The 23,315-nt window shown below is 42.6% G+C and overlaps 1 protein-coding gene and 1 long non-coding RNA gene across 3 annotated transcripts; one reads left to right on the top strand and one right to left on the bottom strand.

Moving 5' to 3' along the window:
• Positions 1-249: 249 nt before the first annotated feature.
• On the bottom strand, positions 250-1,716 carry LOC125787831 (uncharacterized). The gene is made up of 2 exons (XR_007429572.1): positions 749-1,716; positions 250-672 (listed from the first exon to the last, which is right to left on the bottom strand). It is a non-coding gene; the product is annotated as an uncharacterized LOC125787831 (long non-coding RNA).
• A 1,481-nt stretch (positions 1,717-3,197) lies between these two features.
• On the top strand, positions 3,198-22,553 carry LOC111195271 (C-type lectin domain family 17, member A-like). 2 transcript variants are annotated; one of them, XM_049472448.1, is made up of 6 exons: positions 3,198-3,484; positions 3,588-3,827; positions 5,371-5,513; positions 5,605-5,702; positions 5,803-5,957; positions 21,684-22,553. In XM_049472448.1, the coding sequence occupies exons 1-5, from the start codon at positions 3,211-3,213 to the stop codon at positions 5,945-5,947; spliced, it is 900 nt and encodes a 299-aa protein (XP_049328405.1). In that variant the 5' UTR covers positions 3,198-3,210; the 3' UTR covers positions 5,948-5,957; positions 21,684-22,553. The 2 variants fall into 2 exon arrangements, with proteins under 2 accessions (XP_049328405.1, XP_049328406.1); XM_049472449.1 differs by lacking the exons at positions 5,605-5,702; positions 5,803-5,957; positions 21,684-22,553 and adding an exon at positions 21,128-21,348.
• Positions 22,554-23,315: the final 762 nt, after the last annotated feature.

Below are 23,315 nucleotides of genomic sequence, written 5' to 3'. Positions count from 1 at the left end.
AAGACTAGGGACTGCTCAGCTTGATGCCACCTCAGCCTTCTCCGATGGCGACACTTCAGCTGAACACCTGTAGGCTTGAATTATCACTTGCTTGGGCTAGAATACATCCAGGGTTCCTGCTCCAATCTACAAATAAAATCCCAAATATATATTTAAACAAAGCCTAAAATTCCCTCCAACCGGAAAATACTAAAAAAAACTCCTACCTTACGTTGTTACGGTCAAAACACACCTGTTTTCCGGCACGCCAGAGCATACACCTAAATAAGAGGCATTTACCATAAATATCAGCCATATGGTTAAAACCCCACCTAGATAAGCGTTGCTGCACCCCAAATGCCTACCTTGCATCCAATACAGCTCCACATCCACACCAAGCTGCAGTTTTATGCGACGATGCTCAGAGTCAGCTGATGCTAACCGCTAACCGCGTTCACACCCGTTTTCCGGCACGCCAGAGCATACACCTAAAGAGTCATTTACCATAAATATCAGCCATAATATGGTTAAAACCCCACCTAGATAAGCGTTGCTACACCCCAAATGCCTACCTTACATCCAATACAGCTCCACATCCACACCAAGCTGCAGTTTTATGCGACGATGCTCAGTCAGCTGATGCTAACGGCTAACTGCTAACCGCGTTCACACCCGTTTTCCGGCAGACCACCCCTGTATATCAAGGCGTTTGTGTTATTTTAGAGTGGATCAAAATCAACAAAAACCCCACTGCACAAAAGACATGTACCTTAGGAAACCACCCAGCAGCAAGTCCTGCAGTAACACGACCCAGCAACAAAGGAAACACAAGCTCGACACAGCAGCGTGCTATCCATGCTTTTATACTGAGCTAACTAGCATTTTCAGCACAACACAGAGGGGAGGGGGAGCCGCTGCTCCTCCACTACGGTGGCCATCCAAGCCCAAAATAGTTAACCCAGAGCCCAGTAACAGCTCTGCCTGTCACATTATGTTAGAAGAATTCAGTCAAAGAACCACAGAGTCGCAGGAATCAGATCAGCTTGCCGTTTATTGAAGCGCATATGTATATGGAGGTCGAATCACCAATTAGCGAATTCGATCTGATTACAGACATCTTCAGACAATCCTTTATACCTCAAAATAAGGAAGTTACAGGTACAAAAAGAAGAAGTTCATCGGGTCCATAGTCTTGTGGCCTCTGTGTTGACCTATGAATAACTATCCTTCCAAAAAGTTGATTTTGCAATGTAAGCATGGATTTACATATTTTTATGTCAAACTAGCTAATGTCTGCTCCTCCGCTGTCAGGGTTTTTTCTAACTTCCCTTTCAGTAAATGTCAGACAAACATAGAGTTCAAGATACAGATCAAAAGTTTAATCACAAGAGTTCAATCACACAGTATGATCATACATAGAATTCAATCACATTTCAATAATATATAAAGTTCAATATTAATAATTCATGATATATTTAATCATTCCTAGAACAAAAGCTTAATCACATATTTGAGTATAACTAATCTTTATTTTTCTCTAACAGCTTCCACAGCTGCTCACTTCAGTAACGTAACGTTCACACTACAGCGACACGGCATCGCTGCCAATTGCTTTCTCTGTCACCCAAGCAAGTTTAATAAAATCCAATCACCTGGTGAACCCTGCTAAAATATCCAACTCAGGACCAGCTGGTCCTGTAATCAGAGATTTAGAAACAAAATACTACCAACTGCCGCTTAATGACTCAAAACACACCAGAAAGTACACTTCTGAATGGCTGAAGAAAAACAAAGTGAAGTTAGTTCAGTCCTGACCTAAACTAACCAGTGAACCGGCATCAAAGTCCTGAGGGCCTGAGGCTTATTTATGGATGCGATACGTGTTGGCCTCATCTCCCAGCAAGCCCACAACATTGTTGTCTGCTTTCTTAGACCATTGCTACAATGCTGGAAAAAGGTTGCGCTGTGTAAGTTCTCTCTACAGCTGTGTCGCAACATTTGTCACAACCTCATTATTAAGGAACACTGCGGTTTGGTCAGAGGACTACGAGGGCAGTGGTGGCTCTGTGGTTTGAGCACTTGGTCATTAATAATGTCTGCTAAGCTAATACTTATGGACCCTTGGGCAAGGCCCTAAACCCTAAACCCTTTCTGCTCAAGGGTCACCATAGCATGGCCTGATGTGATGCTTGGTTTGTACTTGTAGTCAATTTTTAGACTAATTATTTTTCCCTACTTATAGTTGTGTATAGATGTGGATATTCACTGTGCAAAACTCTGTGGCAGATGCGATAATACAGATTCCGTCGCAGCAGATGCACAAGGTCATACTGGTTAAAATTTTCATTCTCCACTGCTGCACTGAAGTGATGATCGCAGCACATACCGAGCAAACATGGGAGCTTCACGGCCCACAGGTTGAGAAAAACCTTATCCAGACAGGATTCGTTTCTCAGGGGGTCCTGGGGTAATTTTCTCTTTTATGGGCGGCTCCGCTGTGATTTTATTTTCACCCGGAATGACCATGAACGTGAATTACGTACTGTTTTATGCTGAACTCCGTGGTCGACCGGTAATTTTAGTCCAGTCTGTATCCACATCACCTCACGTTTAATAAAATAGCTATTTGTCCACTGATACGCGCTATAATTACACTTTGGGTGCGCGTTTCCACGGAGATCCATGTAAAACACAATAGCGAGTGGAAATGGAGGAGCTACTGCACGCCATGTCGTGGCACAGAAAGCCAAAAATATCAGATCCTCCTGTTTTTTCAGTTGCAGTCTGGAAGCAAGAGTTTTATTACTGAGTAGAAGTGTGAAATATTTTTCACAGACATCCCCCTGGGAAACAAATCCCATCCAAATATGAATAGATTTGCTGGGTTTAAAGGACCTGCTGCTAGGGTCTTAAATCCACATTCCACAGGAGACACCTTCAGAGGTCTTGTAGAGTCCATGCCTTTGGAGTTCAAAGCTCTTTTGCTGGTAGGTTGAAGACTTGTGTGAGATTAGACAAGCATTAACCATGATACAGTTGTTTAATTTCATGTTATAATATTGAAAAAAGTAATACTGACAGTAGTTTCAGACCTCACCCCTGTAGAGCAAATCACAGGAAGCAGCATGACCGTGGAGGGTATGATGCAACTCTAGCCCAAGTAAAAGGAAGCAGAAACCTTTAGAGTAGCCGCTTCCGTTACTGGCAGTTCTGTTATGACAGTCAGCTGAGATGGTCTGTTGGTCACAAACAGACACATTAAGAGAGAAAGTGATTCAGCGTTTTAGTCATTTCGAACTCGTCTCTAGAACAGACATGTCTGAGAACATTTACAGCAATGAGATGAGCATCGAGGAGCTGAACAGTGGAGATAAAGTGGAGATGATGGTGGAGATCTACGAGAGCACAGACACTATTAGAGACCATGACCACAACACAGAGGTGAAGGGTGGTGAACCAGAGGAAACCAAACTAAAGAGGAAGCCGCAAACAGAACAGGGAGGAGGTAAACATACGTTTTCTTGTTTGTTTTTTTCTGATGATTGAACTGTATGGAATCTTTAACTTTTATCATTGTCACATTTGTATCTTTATGTGTATTCCATCAGATACCCATACAGCAGAGAGCAGGCGATACAGACTGGCTGCAGTGGGTTTGGTTCTGCTGTGTGTTCTCCTGCTGTTGACCATCATACTGCTGTGCATTAGGCTCAACAACCTGACTGGAGAGAGAAACCAGTTACAGGCCAGCTACACCAGCATGACTGCCGACAGAGACCAGCTACAGACCAACTACACCAACATGACTGCAGAGAGAGATCAAAATATAAAATGGCTTTCAGCAATGGGTGGGTTCTTTTAATATATTATTAGACTTTCAATCATTTTTCAATCAAGTCAAGGGACCTGGTGAGGGTCATTCCAAAGGTTTCGGTTTGTCTTTCCTGAAGTAGTTCACAGTAGATTTTGTGGCATGTTTTGATAGATGATGTATCTCTTTGCCTTTAATGGTTACCATGTAAACCCACCATGATCTCTTTTCCCTGATGAATCCTATGTATTTTAATGGACAGAGTCGGCGCATGTCGCAGTGATGATGGGTTGAATTGCGGTAAACGCAGCCTCTTTAGGGCTTTGAGTGGTCCAGCGGGCTAAGTGCTGCCACTATAATCAGGAGATCGCTGGTTTAAATCCTGTTCATGTAGCTTGCCATCAGCTGCCAAAGCCCTAAGAGAGAACAATTGGCCTTGCTCTCTCTGGGTGGTTCTCTCTCCCCACATCACTCCTAGGGTGATGTCGATCAGCACAAGGCATCTGTGAGCTGATGTTGCTGCGCTTTTCTCCAAGCCCGCTAGCTACTCGCAATGCTGCATCAGCAGCAGTTCAAAAAAGGCAGTGGTTGACTTCAGAGGAGGAGGAGGCATGTGCTAGTCTTCATCCACCTGGTGTTCACTAGTGATAGGGGAAGTCCTAATGAGTGAGTTGGGTAATTGGCCGTGTAAAATGGGGAGAAAATTAGGAAAAAGAGCAGCATCCTTATACGACAAAAGAAGTTTAAATATTCAATTCCAGCTAAGCAGGGAAGAGAAGGCTGGAAAATCCCACACAAACAAACAACATACACAGAACAGATACCTTGTAAACAAGGAAGAGAAGTTGAAAACAGCAGAAGAACTCGGACAACCCTTCAAGCACCTGATACATCATTAAGGGTGTACTCACACTAGGCAATGCGTGCCATGCCTAGGGCTTGGTTAGCTCCCAAAGTATGGCTCGAATGATTAGTGTGATCGCTCCTAACCATGCCCGGGCACAGTACACTGAACCGTGTCCTGGCCTGCTTGAAGATGGGGGCCAGGAAATGGTTCACTTGGACTCGGGCACGTTACACTTGCAGTGCACAGAACCAGATGATGTCAGTGATGCGACATACCTGCAAACAAACTCACCCCCTCTTGGGAACGTGCCCAATGTTGCTATGTATGTTACCGTGACAGAGATAACTGTAACTTTTGGCGTGTATTTCTAAGTAAGTTAAAGTGGATAATCTCCTTTTATCAAGAAGATGGTGTGTATGCAGTCCCGATGCTTTGCATGGCAGAGGGGCTGAATTCAACACCGGCAAACCCACTGGTAGATGGTACTTTCCCCCTCATCATTCCTATCAACTACCATAATACCACATCACATCAACTACCAAACAATACCATAGCTAACAACACAGCAAAATCATTGCAACATCACATCAACACCAAGGCAACCACCTAGTGATACTGTAGCAACTATGTGCTTCTTTTTTCTCAGTTGATCAAATAAAAAAATTAATCCAATAGTGTAATTTGGCCAGGAGCACCAAACCGTTATATAACTGTATTGAAATTCTGTATACAGTTAACTACACCCTGCAGGAGTGGTGGGTCTTCAACACCAGCCTTTACTATGTCTCTACTCTGAAGAAGAGCTGGACTGAGAGCAGAAACGACTGCAGACAGAGAGGAGCAGATCTGGTGATCATCAACAGCAGAGAAGAACAGGTGAGAGAGTGAGAGAGAGAGAGAGAGAGAGAGAGAGAGACAGAAAAGAAAGAGGTGGATTATGCTAATTAATATGTTATCACAATAACAGGAGTTCATTAAAAAGCTGAACAACAACAAAGTCTGGATTGGTCTGAATAAAACAGAGGGGGTCTGGAAATGGGTGGACGGATCAGAACTGATCACTGGGTAAGAGACTCCTGAACTGAACTCTGATCATGATGCAGTTACTGACTCTCACTCCTCACTGCTCTGATAAACACTCTGATACTCTCCTTCTCTCTGACAGGTTCTGGTACTATGGAAAACCCAACAATTACAGAGATGAGGACTGTGTTATAACTGGTTATGTGTTTGATACTGACAAGAACTGGTTTCAGTATTCCTGTAGTGCCCCTTATTTTGGGATCTGTGAGAGAAGCATATTTAACTGAGTTAGTAAATGTGAGTAAACGTCATTAGCATGAACATATTCATTCGCTCTTTCATAATTCATTGTTTTAACAATATCTGACCAATGCACAGATTATTATTATTATTATTCTAGTGCTTGGAGATATTAGCATTATGGACTCAGAAGCATGATCACACCTGCACTATTCAGTCCAGCTGAAACAGTTTGTTTTGTTTTAATTCTGGGTGCGGCCCAAAACCACCGCACCGAGACCCACAAGAGGAGGTGTGATCCGCCCTCAATATCCCCCAACTGTTAAATATACTTCTCAGTTTGATCTAATCGGCTGTTCAGGTGCAGTTTAACCTGATTTGTTACTTAATGCCATTTCTGCTGCTGCTCAATGCTAAGCTGTTTTCAGCCTGGAAGCAGTCTGTTTACTTTCTTATTTTGTCCCAGACAGCTCTGACCAATAATCTGAGACGACGTGCTTGTTTGGTTTATTGTGATGTATTTTGTTGCACCTGCTTTTTTTCTTGTGTGAAAACAAACCAGACCGAAGGGGAAAATGCGTTAAAACAGCCTTAGTGTATGAATCTGAGATGTAGTGGTTCCATTACTAAATTCTATTAATAAATTTAAAACATCGACTCAAACCTCCATAAGTCTGCTTTTACTGTTCTGTGGTTTTACTATTCGTTTTATATGTACATTTTACAAGCCTGCATTTTATTAAACTAAAAGAAAAGCATGTTCAAACATCCAGAACATGATTTTCTATTTAGGGTTTTTTCAATTGCTCTTCTTTTTTTTTTTTTTTTTTTTTTAGAATTTTGGGGTTTTCATCTCATCATACTCTTAGAATTAACCAATATTCACTAAAAACTAATTTAAAATGCTGTGTAATCCAAGAAAATTCTTAATCCCCATCTGTTAAACTTAACTTCGAATCATACCTAATTCTTTCCCCTTTTATGCATCATGGACTAAGGGACCTATTTAAGCTCTTACAGAGTATATAAGATTGCAGGTTGAATTAGCATATTATGGGATTGGGCCCAATGGGGCATTGGTTGGGTATGTAAAGATAAATTTCTAAATGTTTATGTTTATGTATTTTTTATTTAATGCATTTACAAATGAACAAATAAAGTGTGCAGAAATTCAGCATTGTTGATTGTTGTTGATTTCATAAAAATAATACAAAAAAAGGAAAGTAAAAGGAAACATTAAATCTTAAAAATGTATTTAGTAACATTTCATTTTTTTATGTTTTTACCACAATGAACTGCCACACCCCCCAGTTGGGCCATGCGCAATATCTGGACAGCCCTGTCGCCCCTGGCACTGGACTCTCTACTGGTCACTCTAACATAATCACACTTACCTCGGTTTGGTGTCAGATTGGTCTTAAATAGGTTCTACCCAAACATCATGGTGAAAAGCATGGTGGTGACCCAGTTTAACTGGCAGTCTTCTGCAACTTCCCCTCTTTCTTCAGTAGCTCTGCTCTCGTCTAGTACCTCTTCTGCTGCAGCAGCTCAACCGTAAAATAGACACGGCTCACATATATACATAAATACATGCGTAAAACACTCACTGGTTTTCGTTTTGGCACTCTGCCATGTAGTCCATTTTAACCCAGTCTCTTTCTTATGGTGGAGTCATGAACACTGACCTTACGTGAGGCAAGTGAGGCCTAGTAGTTCTTTGGAGTTTGTTTTGGGGTCTTTTGTGACCTCTTGGATGAGTCGTCGCTGTGCTCTTGGGGTAATTTTGGTCGGCCAGCCACTCCTGGGAAAGTTCACCACTGTTCCATGTTTGCCAGAGTCCCAAAGCTTTAGAAATGGATTTATAACCTTTTCCAAACTGATACGATCTCAATTACTTAATTTTCAGTTTGTTCCTGAATTTCTTTGGATATTGGCATAATGTCTAGATTTTAAGTATTGGTTTGAGCTTGGTTTTGTCAGACAGGTCCTATTTAAGTGATTTCAAAATCATACTTATCTCAGTTCAGAGCCAGATTGGTCTAAATTAGGCACTATCCAAACATCATGGTGAAAAACATGGTGACCCAGCTTGACTGGCAGCTTCCTCTCTGCCCTCAGTAGTTCTGCTCTCGAAACGTCCATTTTCTGCTGCAGCAGCTCAACCTTAAAATAAACACAGTACATCTCATATATATACATATGTACACATACAACACAAATATAGCTATAATCAAGCTTCTTGCAGGTTTCAGTGAGTTAAAGACTGAGTAAGACTTTTTAGAGCTTGTGATGAACTCACTAGGTCAAGGACTCATCACCAACAGTCTTACCTGGGACTGTCACTTTAAAACTAGTGATGGCAAACTCGAAACTCATACACTTCATACTCCTTAAAAAAGATGCAAAGCATTGTAACTTTTTTGTGGATGTTGCATTGGTTTATATTGGTTTCTTTTTCTTATATATTGCTCATAATTTATTAAAACATAAACATTTGTGAAAATACCTACTGTGTAGGTTTGCTGTGTGTGATAATTTTAAACTTAAAGAGGCAGTAAATCCTATATTTTTTCATTAATAGCTGAAATGTGTTTCTTTAAAGCAATACAACATACCAATTCGGCTTAAAACCTTTATAAACCTTTCCTAAACTTTAAAAAATGCTTTTATTACGGTCATTTCCCCCTCTGCAGTGCCCTTTCAGGTTCAACTGTGCTATATGCCAGGATGATAATTATCTGCATCTCACCGCTATCAGAGGCACACTGCCCAGCCTAATCAGCTCTCCTTTCTGCTCCACCCCTAAACCCATAGGAATGATTTAAGTAAAAAGTATATAGCTAGTTTTTTGTTTTGTCGTTTAGATTAACGTGTATGGTGTTTAGTTAATAAAGCTTCTTTAAATCATATTGAAAATCATATTAAAATATTTGAAATGTGGTGATATGTTAAAGCTATTTTCACTGTTGCTGGTTTAACACTAGCTAACCTAGCTAGATAGCGTGGAAGTTTTTTCAACATTCATTTTTTTTTAATTAAAGTAAAAAAAATAATTCTATAAAGTTAACAAATTAAAAGGTTGTTGGTTTTAGTATTTGGGTGTGTGATTGGAGGGGATTGTTTTCACTGAAACTCTGGTTTCTGTAAAAAAAAACATTAAATATGAAATAAACAGTTGAGTTGTGTACCTGGAATATTTTTTTTACTGTTAATTTAATTTAAACATAATGTGTGTCTATTCTAATCTTTTTAACCTAAAATAAACGTTGTAAATATGTCTTCAAACCAACGTTTTTTTATTTTACGGTTACTAGCTAAGCAGCTCCTCCTACATTTCTCTCTCCCAGTGCAGTATAGCTAGCTTTAGCTATGTAGCTAGTTAGCTAGCAGAGCGGTACCATAGAACTGTCAATAAACAGAAGGTTAAAGTTCATTAATAAACTCTTCTCAAATAAACTGACGGAAATAAAGCTTTTAACTCAAATTTTCATGCTTGGTATCAGTTACTACATCTTTACACAAACAGACTGACTGTTTAACCCCTAAAAAATATGTGCAGAAAACAAGTTAGCTTAGCATAATCACACTGAACTAAAGTTTAATGTTGCTGCAATATTGATGCAAACACACTAGTTCCACCTTAAAAACTACTGCTATACTCACACAATCACACCATTTCTACCTTAAATGCTGCTGCTATATTCACAATCCCACTAGTTCCACCTTAAAGATGCTGCTATATTCACACATTCACACAAGTTCCACCTTAAAAGCTGCAGCTGTATTCACACAAGCACACCAGTTCTACCTTTAAAGCTGCTGCTATTGTCACGTAATCACATTAGTTCTACCTTAAATGCTGCTGTTATATTCACAATCCCACTAGTTCCACCTTAAAGATGCTGCTATATTCACACAATCACACAAGTTTTACCTTAAAAGCTGCAGCTGTATTCACACAATCACACCAGTTCTACCTTTAAAGCTGCTGCTATTGTCATGTAATCACATTAGTTCTACCTTAAATGCTGCTATATTCACAATACCACTAGTTCCACCTGAAAGATGCTGCTATATTCACACATTCACACAAGTTCCACCTTAAAGATGCTGCTATATTCACACAATCACACCAGTTCTACCTTTAAGCTGCTGCTGTATTCACATAATCACACTAGTTCCACCTTAAAAGCTTGCTTAAAACCACTATATTACAATAGTTTAAGTTGTAGTTTCAATGTTCTATGGCTATTTTCTTTATAACTTGCTAAAGCTCATTTCAGATTTAGTGCTCCACTGCTATCATCCAAGACACAGTCCCTTTTGGTCCATGTATATATAATATATTTATATCAGTGTGTGGGTGCTTGTACACAGGGTGTGTGTGATGTGCCAGTGCGCTAGTATTGTGGTAGAAATGCTTGTAGGTAATGCATGCTGCATGCTGCCCTTGCTTGCTTCTTTCTGCTTACAGCTAGTGCCGCCAGCTAGTCTCCTTCGAGAGGTGAAAGGAGAAGCCAAGAGTGTAAGTCTCCTCCTGCTGGCATATAGCCTCTCCACCATCAAGACTCCTGCAGTGCCTCCTCGTGGCCACACATGGATACTGAGACCTTGCAGACTCAGGCTAAAAGGTAGGGGATCTCGGAGCAGCAGTGGGCCCCAGAGGCGCGATGTGCAGGCCCACCGGTGTGTGGACATGCCCTGACATCCGCCAACCACTGCCCTATCTATGGGTTAAATAGTACCCTGCTGCCTTGTGGGTATCCTCTGAAAAGGAAAAGGCTAAGAGAGCAAACCCTGACAGAAAACCCGGCTTGGACTCCGTTAGGCAGATCAGGGTTTGAAACACTGTTCTGGCCACTCCTGCAGCTGAACTGATACCAAATGTATTGTCCTATCATTCCTTTGGAGTATGCCAGTGAGGCAGAGAGGGGCAACACAGGGTTTCCATAAACATAGCCCAGGCTTCTTGTGCCCTGGAGAAGAAACTCCAGCTTCACTCTGCAGTGAAGCCTTTTCTCAGTTGGCGTAGAGACGGGCGCCAGGGGCTACCTCCGACAGTGGGAGAGATGATCAATCTCATTGGACAGCTACCGCCCGCTTCAAACTGGGCAGCCCCCAGCCAATTAGGTGCTGTCCCGCCACAGCCTTCCTGCTTCAGTGGGTGCATGAAGCTAAGGGATCATCCTGACAAGTGGGCTGTAAAACCGTGCACCAAGCAGAAGAACAAAAAAGACTCCAGCATTACGATTGGGATGCTGGAATATCAGGACCATGACACCCGGGTTAACTGACAACCTGATAGATATAAATGATGCTCGTAAGACTGCAGTGATCAACAACATACTCATGAAACTACAAGTAGACATCTTGTCTCTTCAGGAAACCAGACTCATCTCATCAGGATCGCTGCGGGAAAGAGACTATACCTTTTCTGGCAAGGGAAGGCTCCTGGTGAACCTAGAAAACACGGAGTTGGCTTTGCAGTCAAGAACACTCTACTTGGAGCCAATTTACCACCTACAGGGGGTTCAGAGAGAATCCTAACCCTCTGCCTAAACACAACCAGGGGACTTGTCCACTTGGTGAGTGTGTACGCACCAACACTCAGCTCCTCCCAAGAGATTAAGGACAAGTTCTATGATGAGCTTGAACTAACTATAAAAAACATCCCCAAGGAGGAACAACAGGTACTTGCTTGGTGATTTCAATGCTAGAGTTGGTGCAGACCACGATTCCTGGCCATCTTGCTTGGGCTACCACGGCATTGGGAAAATGAATGAAAATGGACAGCGTCTCCTTGAGCTCTGCACATACTACAGTCTTTGCATCACTAACTCCTACTTTCAACTGAAACCCCGACACAAAGTCTCCTGAAGACATCCACGATCTGGTCACTGGCACCAGCTGGACCTAATCATAACACGGTGCGTCCACCTAACCCGTAGTTTCCACGGTGCAGACTGCGACTCAGATCACTCCCTTGTCTGCTGCAAAGTTAAACTCCAGATGAAAAGCATCCATAGAGCCAAACCAAAAGGACCTACTCGTGTTGACAGCAGCAAAACAGCGGTTCCAGCTAAATCTGCAGCCTTCCTCTGTGCTTTAGAGGAATCCCTCCCCTGCCTACCCAAATGCTGCTCTGCCCAGTAGTACTGGGATGGCTTAAGGGACACCATCCACAGCATGGCCCTGATGGTTTTCGGCACAAAGCTGAGAAAGTCCAATGACTGGTTTGAGGCCAATTTATCCATCTTGGCACCAGTCCTGGGAGAAAAGCGAAATTGCTCACACCATCTACAAATGTACACCAACCGAGAAGACCCTGCATGCCCTCATTAGCTAGGATTAAACTTCAACATACCGCAAGAAGCTGCGCCAACAGTTATTGGCTACAGCTTTGCAGCAATATCCAATCAGCTGGTGACTCTGGTAACATCAAAGGCATGTACGATGGCATCAAAAAAGGCACTCGGACCCTCGCGGTATGCAATTTTACCTTTGAAATAGGCCTCTGGGGAAATCATCACTGCTCGCTCTAAGCAACTGGAACGATGGGTTGAGCACTACTCTGTGATATATGCTAGTGACAGCATTATCTCTGATGCAGCCCTCTGTCATATAGAGCGTCAAGCTGTAATGGAAGAGCTGGATATGGAGCCAACAACTGCTGAATTAAGTAAAGCAATCGACAGCCTAAGCTGTGGTAAAGCTCCAGGCAGGGATGGGATAACAGCTGAGGTCATAAAATGTGGAAAGCCTGCTCTTCTCGATAAATTACACAAGCTCTTCTGTCTGTGCTGGAGGGAAGGTGTGGTACCACAAGATATGTGTGATGCCACCATAGTCACCCTGTATAAGAATAAGGGAGACAGGAGTGACTGCAACAACTACCGTGGTGTCTCTCTTCTTAGCACCCACTGGTAAACTCTTTGCAAGAGTTGTGCTGAACAGACTCCAGGTCCTTGCGGATAAGATCTACCCAGAATCGCAAGCAGGGTTCAGAGCAGAAAGGGCTACCACTGACATGATCTTCCCTTTAAGACAGTTGCAAGAGAAATGTAGGGAGCAGAATAAACCACTCTACATGGCATTTATTGACCTGACTAAGGCTTTTGACCTGGTGAGCAGGAGTGGCCTTTTCCAGCTGGTTGAACGAATAGGCTGCCCCCCAAAACTCTTACGCATCCTTCAGTCGTTTCACACAGACATGCATGGTACCATACAGTTCGACGGGTCCATCTCAGACCCCTTCAAAATCTGCTGTGGTGTCAAGCAGGGATGCGTGATGGCACCCACCCTATTTGGGATCTTTTTCTCCCTCCTCCTCCGGCAAGCTTTCGGAACCTCAACCGAGGTAGTCTACTTTCACACAAGAACAGATGGTAACCTCTTCAACCCTGCCCGTCTGAAAGCCAAAACAAAGGTTAGGTCACTCGTCATCAGGGACATGCTATTTGCAGATGATTCAGCACTGGTAGCACACTCCCAGGATCACTTACAAACCCTCATAGACTGGTTTACTCAAGCCTGTAAGGACTTCAGTTTGACCATCAGCCTGACTAAAACTAAGACAATTCAATTCAATTCAATTTATTGTCATTATACTGATACAGGGTTGTACAGTAAAACGAAACACTATTAGGCTAGATCTCCAGTGCAGACAAGAAAAGTGTAGGACAGAGTAAATAGTGCTCAGACGATAGATACAGAGAAGTGCAAAACAAAACACACAGTGTAGGGGCAGAAGGTACAGGGGACATAAAACACACTTATAGGGCAAAAGTACAGGGGACACAAACAATAGTTACAATAAGATTATTGGTATGTTTATGTTTGTGTGATGAGGTACTGTTTAAAGTTAAAGTGTTTAAAGTGCAGTAGTGACAGCGGTACATTGTATATGGTCCATATGTGTATAATAGTAGCGGTAGGCCAGGTTGATTAAAGTGCAGTGTGCATATAAGTGAAATGATTAAAGTGCAAAGTGCATACAGTCTCTGTGCTGAAGCAATCAGTGGCCATGTAGGAAACTGGGAGTGGTCAGTGGTCAGTCTGTGTACTGTTCAGGTTGAAGTTAGTGTTGCTGGAGACAGCAGTTTCACAGCACGTGGGAAAAAGCTGTTCTTCAGTCTGGTGGTTCTGGTTCTAATGTTCCTGTACCTTTTCCTGGAAGGCAGGGGTTGGAACAGGAAGTGGCTGGGGTGGGTAGGATCGGAAGAGAAGCCTTCCTCAGGCATCTCTTGTTGTAGAGGTGATGTATGGATGGAAGGGTAGTTGCGGTGATGTGTTGGGCAGACTTCACCACTCTCTGCAGGGCCTTGTGTTCAGCAGCAGTGGCACTGCCGTACCATACCGTACCAGCTGTGCTTAGCAGAGCAGTCGTGGGTGTAGAGAGTGAAGAGTAGAGGTGAGAGCACACAGCCTTGGGGGCATCCAGTGTTGAGTATAAGTGGGGGGGAGGTGTGATCCCCCATTCTGACGGACTGAGGTCTACCAGTAAGAAAGTCCAAGATCCAGTTACAGAGTGAGTTGCTGATTCCAAGGGTGCTAAGCTTGGAGACCAGTCTGGATGGGATGATGGTGTTAAATGCGGAGCTGAAATCAACAAACAACAATCTGACATATGTGTTTGTTCCCTCCAAGTGGTTGAGTGCAGTGTGCATTGCCAGGGCAACAGCATCATCCGTGGACCTGTTTGCTCGGTAGGCAAACTGATGCGGGTCCAGAGTGTTGGGTAGGCTGTCCTTTATGTGAGCTGAGATCAGCCTCTCAAAGCACCTCATCACAATGGGTGTGAGAGCAATGGGACAGTAATCGTTCAGACAGGAGATGGAGGATTTCTTCGGAACAGGGATGATTGTTGTGGCTTTTAAGCAGTCAGGAACTGTGGACTGTGCCAGGGAGACATTGAAGAGGTCCGTGAAGGGGGCCGCGAGTTGGCTGGAGCAAGCTTTTAGAACTCTACCCGGGATACCATCTGGACCAGCTGCTTTCCGAGTAGAGACCCGCTTCAGTGCTTTCCTCACCTCTTCTGTAGCCAGTATGAGTGGCTCATCTGTGGCAGAGGGCAGGGCAGTGATAGGTGGACGTGCCTGAACAGTGTTCTCAAACCGGGCATAAAAGTTATTCAGTTCTGCAGGAAGGGAGGCGTCTGAGCAAGTAGGGCTGTTGGCTTGGCTCTTGTAATCAGTGACTGCTTGGATTCCTTGCCACATGCGTCTGGGGTATGAGTTGGCATTGAAGTATGCTGCGATCTGAGAGCTGTGTGTTTGTTTGGCAGCTCTGATGCCAACCTTTAGGTTGTGTCTGGCAGCTTTGAGGTCTTCACTGTTGCCAGATTTGAAGGCAGCATCACAGGCTTTCAGCAGACCGCGGACTTCACTGTTCATCCATGGCTTTTGGTTTGGAAATGTGCGGATTTGTTTCTTTTCAGTCACATCATCCACACACTTCTTGATGAACGCGGTGACAGAAGATGCATATTCATTAACATCCACAAGTGAGTCCCTGGTGGCTGCAGTTTTGAACATATCCCAGTCCGCACACTCAAAGCAGTCTTGTAGCATTGAATCTGCCCCCTCTGGCCATAAACGCACTGTCTTTGCTGTTGCTTTCACCCGCTTCAGCAGCTGCTTGTATGTGGGTTTCAGGAGAAGTGAAATGTGATCACTCTTACCAAATGGAGGCAGAGGAGTGGAGTTGTAAGCATCCGTTATGTTTGTGTAGACGTGATCAAGCGTATTTCCCCTCGTGTAGGACAGGAGATGTGTTGGTGGAGTCTGTGGCAGACTGACCTGAGATCAGTCTGGTTGAAATCTCCAGCGATAATGGGACAAGCCACTGTAAAACCTCCCTCTATCACCATCAAGAACCACACTCTGGAAGCTGTGAACACCTTTACCTACCTTGGATCCACCGTTACAGACAACCTGTCACTGGATGCTGAACTCAGTGGCCGCATCGGTAAAGCTGCCTCTATCTTTGGGAAGCTCACAGGGAGAGTATGGGAAAATGGGAAACTATGGGAAAGCGCAGGTGTACAGAGCCTGTGTCATGAGTACACTTTTGTATGGTTGTGAAGCTTGGGCAACATATTCATAACAAGAGAGACGGTTAAACAGCTTTCATCTTCGCTGCCTGAGGCGCATACTGGGTATCACCTGGAGGGATGGGATCACCAACACAGCAGTCTTGGATAAAGCGCAGCTTCCCAGCATGTACTCTCTTTTGAAGCAGGGACATCTTCGCTGGTTGGGCCACATCCGGCGAATGGACGATGGACGAATCCCGAAGGACATCCTCTATGCTGAACTGTCATCTGGCAAGAGGCATACTGGACGTCCTCAGCTTCACTATAAGGAGATGTCAAAGAAGAAGATATCTTTCATACTTTTCCAACATGTCCGATTTGGAGATGTTCTAGTCAACAACAGTAACTGTAACTTACACATATATATACACAGATGCAAAAAAGTATGTGAACCCTTACTTAGGCGTTTATAAATACGTATTATTTGTATTTCTGCATAAATTGGTCATTACATGTGTTCTGATCCTCATCTAAGTCAAATTAGTTAGTTAGTTTAAGGCCAGATGTAACGGGACACACACCTTCCAAGAAGTTCCACTTTTTTCTCATCAGTCCAAAGAATATTTACCCAAAGTTCTGGGGATCAATCACCGAATATGAGTCAGCAGTGCTAGATTTTCAGAGCTCGGTTTAGTGAATATGTTTCTCTCAGTTTTCTGAATGGAACAGTTGATGTCTTTAGTTCATCTATGAGAGAGAATCAAACTGCTGCTGCTGATCAGTGTGAGAAACAGTGGGAAAAAAATGTGAAGAGGATGATCAGAACCGTGCATGGAAAAAAAAACATAAAAACATACATAAAGAAGTTATACTCAGTAAACGTAAATGTAGTAGTGTATGAGAGATTAAGAGCAGCTTCAATAAAGGGCGTGAGAGCTCTGTTGTTTTCACGCCTTTAGCTCAAACAGGAAACTGTATATAGCTGATGACAGCTGGACACACTTCCTTTATTTACAGCACTATTTTACTTAAAGTAAGTGAGAGGTGCAGCACTGCTGTAGTGTTTCTACAGAGACGCAGTAATTCAGTGTTTCAGTCTTTTAGAGATTAGACATGTCTCTGAGTGTTTATGAGGATCTGATCTACTTTGAGGAGCTGAACAGAGCAGATGGAGACGAGATAACAGTGGTTATATATGAGAGTTCAGACGCTGTTATGGGCCTTGACCCCAACACAAAGATGGAGGACGCCAACACGATGAGGATCCTGAAGACACAACAAGCAGGTACCATTACTAATTATGAAAAGAGTAAATACTATTATAGTAAAAGAGATTTATGCTGTAGCAACTGATTTCTGCTGTAATCCTGTTCCTCTGGGCTAGTTTATCAATTTTACTGGTGTTCATAAAGAACAAGCAGCATTGCTGGAACTGTTGTGGATTTCTCCAATTTGAAACAAGCTAGAGTGATTATATACATTATATAAATCCATGTTACAACCATAAACCAAATAGTCAGTGACCTGGATTTATATTTTATAAATAAAATAAATCATAAGGGCTTTAGGTTTTCCATCAGACTAAGGTGCTGCTACTATATCGGGAGATCACAGGTTCAAATCCCAGTCATGCAGCTTGCCATCAGCTGCTGGAGCCCTGACAGAGGACAATTGGCCTAGCTCTCTCTGCGTGGGTAGATGGCGCTCTTTCCCCTCATCACTTGTGATCCTAGGGTGATGTGGATCAGCACAAGGCGCCTGTGAGCTGATGTATCAGAACCGAGTCGCTGTGCTTTCCTCCAAGTGTGCTGTGATGCTACTCGGCAATGCTGCATCAGCAGCAGTTCAAAAAGAGGCGGAGTCTGACTTTATATGTATCAGAGGAGGCATGTGCTGTGCCTGACTTCACCCTCCTGGTGTTAGGGCATTACTGGTGATAGGGAGAGTCCTAATGAGTGGGTTGGGAAAAATGGAATAATAATTAAAAAAAAAGGGGGTCAAAAACTTTTTCACACCACTGTATATATATTTCTTTGTTTAAGCAACATATTCATTTTTGGTTAGTTGATTGTCTGCATAAGGTGTCGGTGCAATATACTTTTATTTTTGAGTTTCTATTATGTTTATATAATGCTTGTAGTTTGAATGTGATTGATTAAATAATTTTGACGATTTTTCATGAGGCTCGTGCCCCATCATAGAGCAGCTAACCTGCTGTCTCCAAAAACCCACTGCTGTGTGGCTGTGCCCATATGGCAAGTGCCAGATGTGATGATCGCAACTCAAATGAGTGCCAAATCAAAACAAATCAGATTTGAGTCACTTTCATATGTGGTCCTAAATCGGATACGTATCCGATCCACGGACATGCGACATGAATGTAAACGATCAAATCAGAATTCAGAATTTTTTTTTTACGCATTAGCATTAGCGCTACATGCTTCTCTCTCGTACCCACACTCTATCTCTTGGTGCAGCTGTGCAGCTATAGCTGCAAAAACAGCAAAAGTAAACCGCCTGGCCTTTTTTCTCCTCCTGGACCTGAGCATGAACTTCAGACCAGCTGTTTACTCTCCACTCCAGCAAAAGATGCTCCACAAATGAGCTGCTGACTCATCCATTTCCCCTTATAAAGCTACGGGTCATCTCTCAAATATGAGTTTTTTTGTTGTTAAAAAAAGTCAACGTTTATACAGGTATTAATGTGCGCATGTGAGGCGTTTCAGATTCGTTCACATTACACACAGATACAGCTCACTTACATTTGTGAATGTGAACCGTCAAGATAGAGCCAAATCCTATCTGAGCAAAAATCCTATCTTGGTCACAAACAGACACATAAAGAGAGAAAGTGATTCAGCCTTTTAGTCATTTCGAGCTCGTCTCTAGAACAGACATGTCTGAGAACACTTACAGCAATGAGATGAGCATCGAGGAGCTGAACAGAGGAGATAAAGTGGAGATGGTAGTGGAGATCTACGAGAGCACAGACACTATTAGTGACCATGACCACAACACAGAGGTGAAGGGTGGTGAATCAGAGGAAACCAAACTAAGAAGGAAGCTGCAAACAGAACAGGGAGGAGGTAAACATAAGGTCTTTTTATTTTCTAATGATTGAACTGTATGGAATCTTTAGCTTTTATCATTGTCACATTTGTATCTTTATGTGTATTCCATCAGATACCCATACAGCAGAGAGCAGGCGATACAGACTGGCTGCAGTGGGTTTGGTTCTGCTGTGTGTTCTCCTGCTGTTGACCATCATACTGCTGTGCATTAGGCTCAACAACCTGACTGGAGAGAGAAACCAGTTACAGGCCAGCTATACCAGCATGACTGCCGACAGAGACCAGCTACAGACCAACTACACCAACATGACTGCAGAGAGAGATCAAAATATAAAATGGCTTTCAGCAATGGGTGGGTTCTTTTAATATATTATTAGACTTTCAATCATTTTTCAATCAAGTCAAGGGACCTGGTGAGGGTCATTCCAAAGGTTTCGGTTTGTCTTTCCTGAAGTAGTTCACAGTAGATTTTGTGGCATGTTTTGATAGATGATATATCTCTTTGCCTTTAATGGTTACCATGTAAACCCACCATGATCTCTTTTCCCTGATGAATCCTATGTATTTTAATGGACAGAGTCGGCGCATGTCGCAGTGATGATGGGTTGAGTTGCGGTAAACGCAGCCTCTTTAGGGCTTTGAGTGGTCCAGCTGGCTAAGTGCTGCCACTATAATCAGGAGATCGCTGGTTTAAATCCTGTTCATGTAGCTTGCCATCAGCTGCCAAAGCCCTAAGAGAGAACAATTGGCCTTGCTCTCTCTGGGTGGTTCTCTCTCCCCACATCACTCCTAGGGTTATGTCGATCAGCACAAGGCATCTGTGAGCTGATGTTGCTGCGCTTTCCTCCAAGCCCGCTAGCTACTCGCAATGCTGCATCAGCAGCAGTTCAAAAAAGGCAGTGGTTGACTTCAGAGGAGGAGGAGGCATGTGCTAGTCTTCATCCACCTGGTGTTCACTAGTGATAGGGGAAGTCCTAATGAGTGAGTTGGGTAATTGGCCGTGTAAAATGGGGAGAAAATTAGGAAAAAGAGCAGCATCCTTATACGACAAAAGAAGTTTAAATATTCAATTCCAGCTAAGCAGGGAAGAGAAGGCTGGAAAATCCCACACAAACAAACAACATACACAGAACAGATACCTTGTAAACAAGGAAGAGAAGTTGAAAACAGCAGAAGAACTCGGACAACCCTTCAAGCACCTGATACATCATTAAGGGTGTACTCACACTAGGCAATGCGTGCCATGCCTAGGGCTTGGTTAGCTCCCAAAGTATGGCTCGAATGATTAGTGTGATCGCTCCGAACCATGCCCGGGCACAGTACACTGAACCGTGTCCTGGCCTGCTTGAAGATGGGGGCCAGGAAATGGTTCACTTGGACTCGGGCACGTTACACTTGCAGTGCACAGAACCAGATGATGTCAGTGATGCGACATACCTGCAAACAAACTCACCCCCTCTTGGGAACGTGCCCAATGTTGCTATGTATGTTACCGTGACAGAGATAACTGTAACTTTTGGCGTGTATTTCTAAGTAAGTTAAAGTGGATAATCTCCTTTTATCAAGAAGATGGTGTGTATGCAGTCCCGATGCTTTGCATGGCAGAGGGGCTGAATTCAACACCGGCAAACCCACTGGTAGATGGTACTTTCCCCCTCATCATTCCTATCAACTACCATAATACCACATCACATCAACTACCAAACAATACCATAGCTAACAACACAGCAAAATCATTGCAACATCACATCAACACCAAGGCAACCACCTAGTGATACTGTAGCAACTATGTGCTTCTTTTTTCTCAGTTGATCAAATAAAAAAATTAATCCAATAGTGTAATTTGGCCAGGAGCACCAAACCGTTATATAACTGTATTGAAATTCTGTATACAGTTAACTACACCCTGCAGGAGTGGTGGGTCTTCAACACCAGCCTTTACTACGTCTCTACTCTGAAGAAGAGCTGGACTGAGAGCAGAAACGACTGCAGACAGAGAGGAGCAGATCTGGTGATCATCAACAGCAGAGAAGAACAGGTGAGAGAGTGAGAGAGAGAGAGAGAGAGAGAGACAGAAAAGAAAGAGGTGGATTATGCTAATTAATATGTTATCACAATAACAGGAGTTCATTAAAAAGCTGAACAACAACAACAACAAAGTCTGGATTGGTCTGAATAAAACAGAGGGGGTCTGGAAATGGGTGGACGGATCAGAACTGATCACTGGGTAAGAGACTCCTGAACTGAACTCTGATCATGATTCAGTTACTGACTCTCACTCCTCACTGCTCTGATAAACACTCTGATACTCTCCTTCTCTCTGATAGGTTCTGGTACTATGGAAAACCCAACAATTACAGAGATGAGGACTGTGTTATAACTGGTTATGTGTATGATACTGACAAGCACTGGGTTCAGTATTCCTGTAGTACCCATTATTTTGGGATCTGTGAGAGAAGCATATTTAACTGAGTTAGTAAATGTGAGTAAACGTCATTAGCATGAACATATTCATTCGCTCTTTCATAATTCATTGTTTTAACAATATCTGACCAATGCACAGAATATTATTATTATTATTCTAGTGCTTGGAGATATTAGCGTTATGGACTCAGAAGCATGATCACACCTGCACTATTCAGTCCAGCTGAAACAGACTCTGGTTTGTTTCAACTCTAGGTGTGGACCAAAACCACCGCACCGAGACCCACAAGAGGAGGTGTGATCCGACCTCAATATCCCCCAACTGTTAAATATACTCCTCAGTTTGATCTAATCGGCTGTTCAGGTGCAGTTTAACCTGATTTGTTACTTAATGCCATTTCTGCTGCTGCTCAATGCTAAGCTGTTTTCAGCCTGGAAGCAGTCTGTTTACTTTCTTGTTCTGTCCCAGACAGCTCTGACCAATAATCTGAGACGACGTGCTTGTTTGGTTTATTGTGATGTGTTTTGTTGCACCTGCTTTTTTTCTTGTGTGAAAACAAACCAAACCAATGGGGAAAATGCGTTAAAACAGCCTTAGTGTATGAATCTGAGATGTAGTGGTACCATATTCGTTTTATATATACATTGTACAAGCCTGCATTTTATTAAACTAAAAGAAAAGCGTGTTCAAACATCCAAAACTGATTTTCTATTTAGGGTTTTTTCAATTGCTCTTCTTCTTCTTTTTTTTTTTTAGAATTTTGGGTTTTAATCTCATCATACTCTTAGAATTAACCAATATTCACTAAAAACTAATTTAAAATGCTGTGTAATCCAAGAAAATTCTTAATCCCCATCTGTTAAACTTAACTTCGAATCATACCTAATTCTTTCCCCTTTTATGCATCATGGACTAAGGGACCTATTTAAGCTCTTACAGAGTATATAAGATTGCAGGTTGAATTAGCATATTATGGGATTGGGCCCAATGGGGCATTGGTTGGGTATGTAAAGATTAATTTCTAAATGTTTATGTTTATGTATTTTTTATTTAATGCATTTACAAATGAACAAATAAAGTGTGCAGAAATTCAGCATTGTTGATTGTTGTTGATTTCATAAAAATAATACAAAAAAAGGAAAGTAAAAGGAAACATTAAATCTTAAAAATGTATTTAGTAACATTTAATTTTTTTATGTTTTTACCACAATGAACTGCCACACCCCCCAGTTAGGGGCATGCGCAATATCTGGACAGCCCTGTTTCCCCTGGCACTGGACTCTCTACTGGCCACTTTAACATAATCATACTTATCTTGTGTCAGCGTCTGATTGGTCCTAAATAGGTTCTATCCAAACATCATGGTGAAAAACATGGTGGTGACCCAGCTTAACTGGCAGTCTTCTGCAACTTCCCCTCTTTCTTCAGTAGCTCTGCTCTCGTCTCGTACCACTTCTGCTGCAGCAGCTCAACCTTAAAATAGACACGGCTCACATAAATGCATAAATACATGCGTAAAACACGCAGTGGTTTTCGTCTTGGCACTCTGCTAAGTAGTTCATTTTTACCCAGTCTCTTTCTTATAGTGGAGTCATGAAGGCCTAGCAGTTCGTTGGTTGTTGTTCTGTGTTCTTATGTGACCTCTTGGATGAGTCGTCGCTGCGCTCTTGGGGTAATTTTGGTCAACCGGCCACTCCTGGGAAAGTTCACCACTGTTCCATGTTTACCAAAGTCCCAAAGCTTTAGAAATACCTTAATTTCTTTAGATATTGGCATGATGTCTAGCTTTTTAGTATATTTTGATCTTCAAATTCCTACTTATCTCGGTTCAGAGTCAGATTGGTCTTAAATAGGCTCTATCCAAACGTCATCGTAAAAACCGTGGT

The sequence above is a fragment of the Astyanax mexicanus genome, chromosome 25 (genome assembly GCF_023375975.1).
Source record: "Astyanax mexicanus isolate ESR-SI-001 chromosome 25, AstMex3_surface, whole genome shotgun sequence".
NCBI lineage: Eukaryota > Metazoa > Chordata > Actinopteri > Characiformes > Acestrorhamphidae > Astyanax > Astyanax mexicanus.
This window is presented reverse-complemented; position numbering and strand designations above follow the sequence as displayed.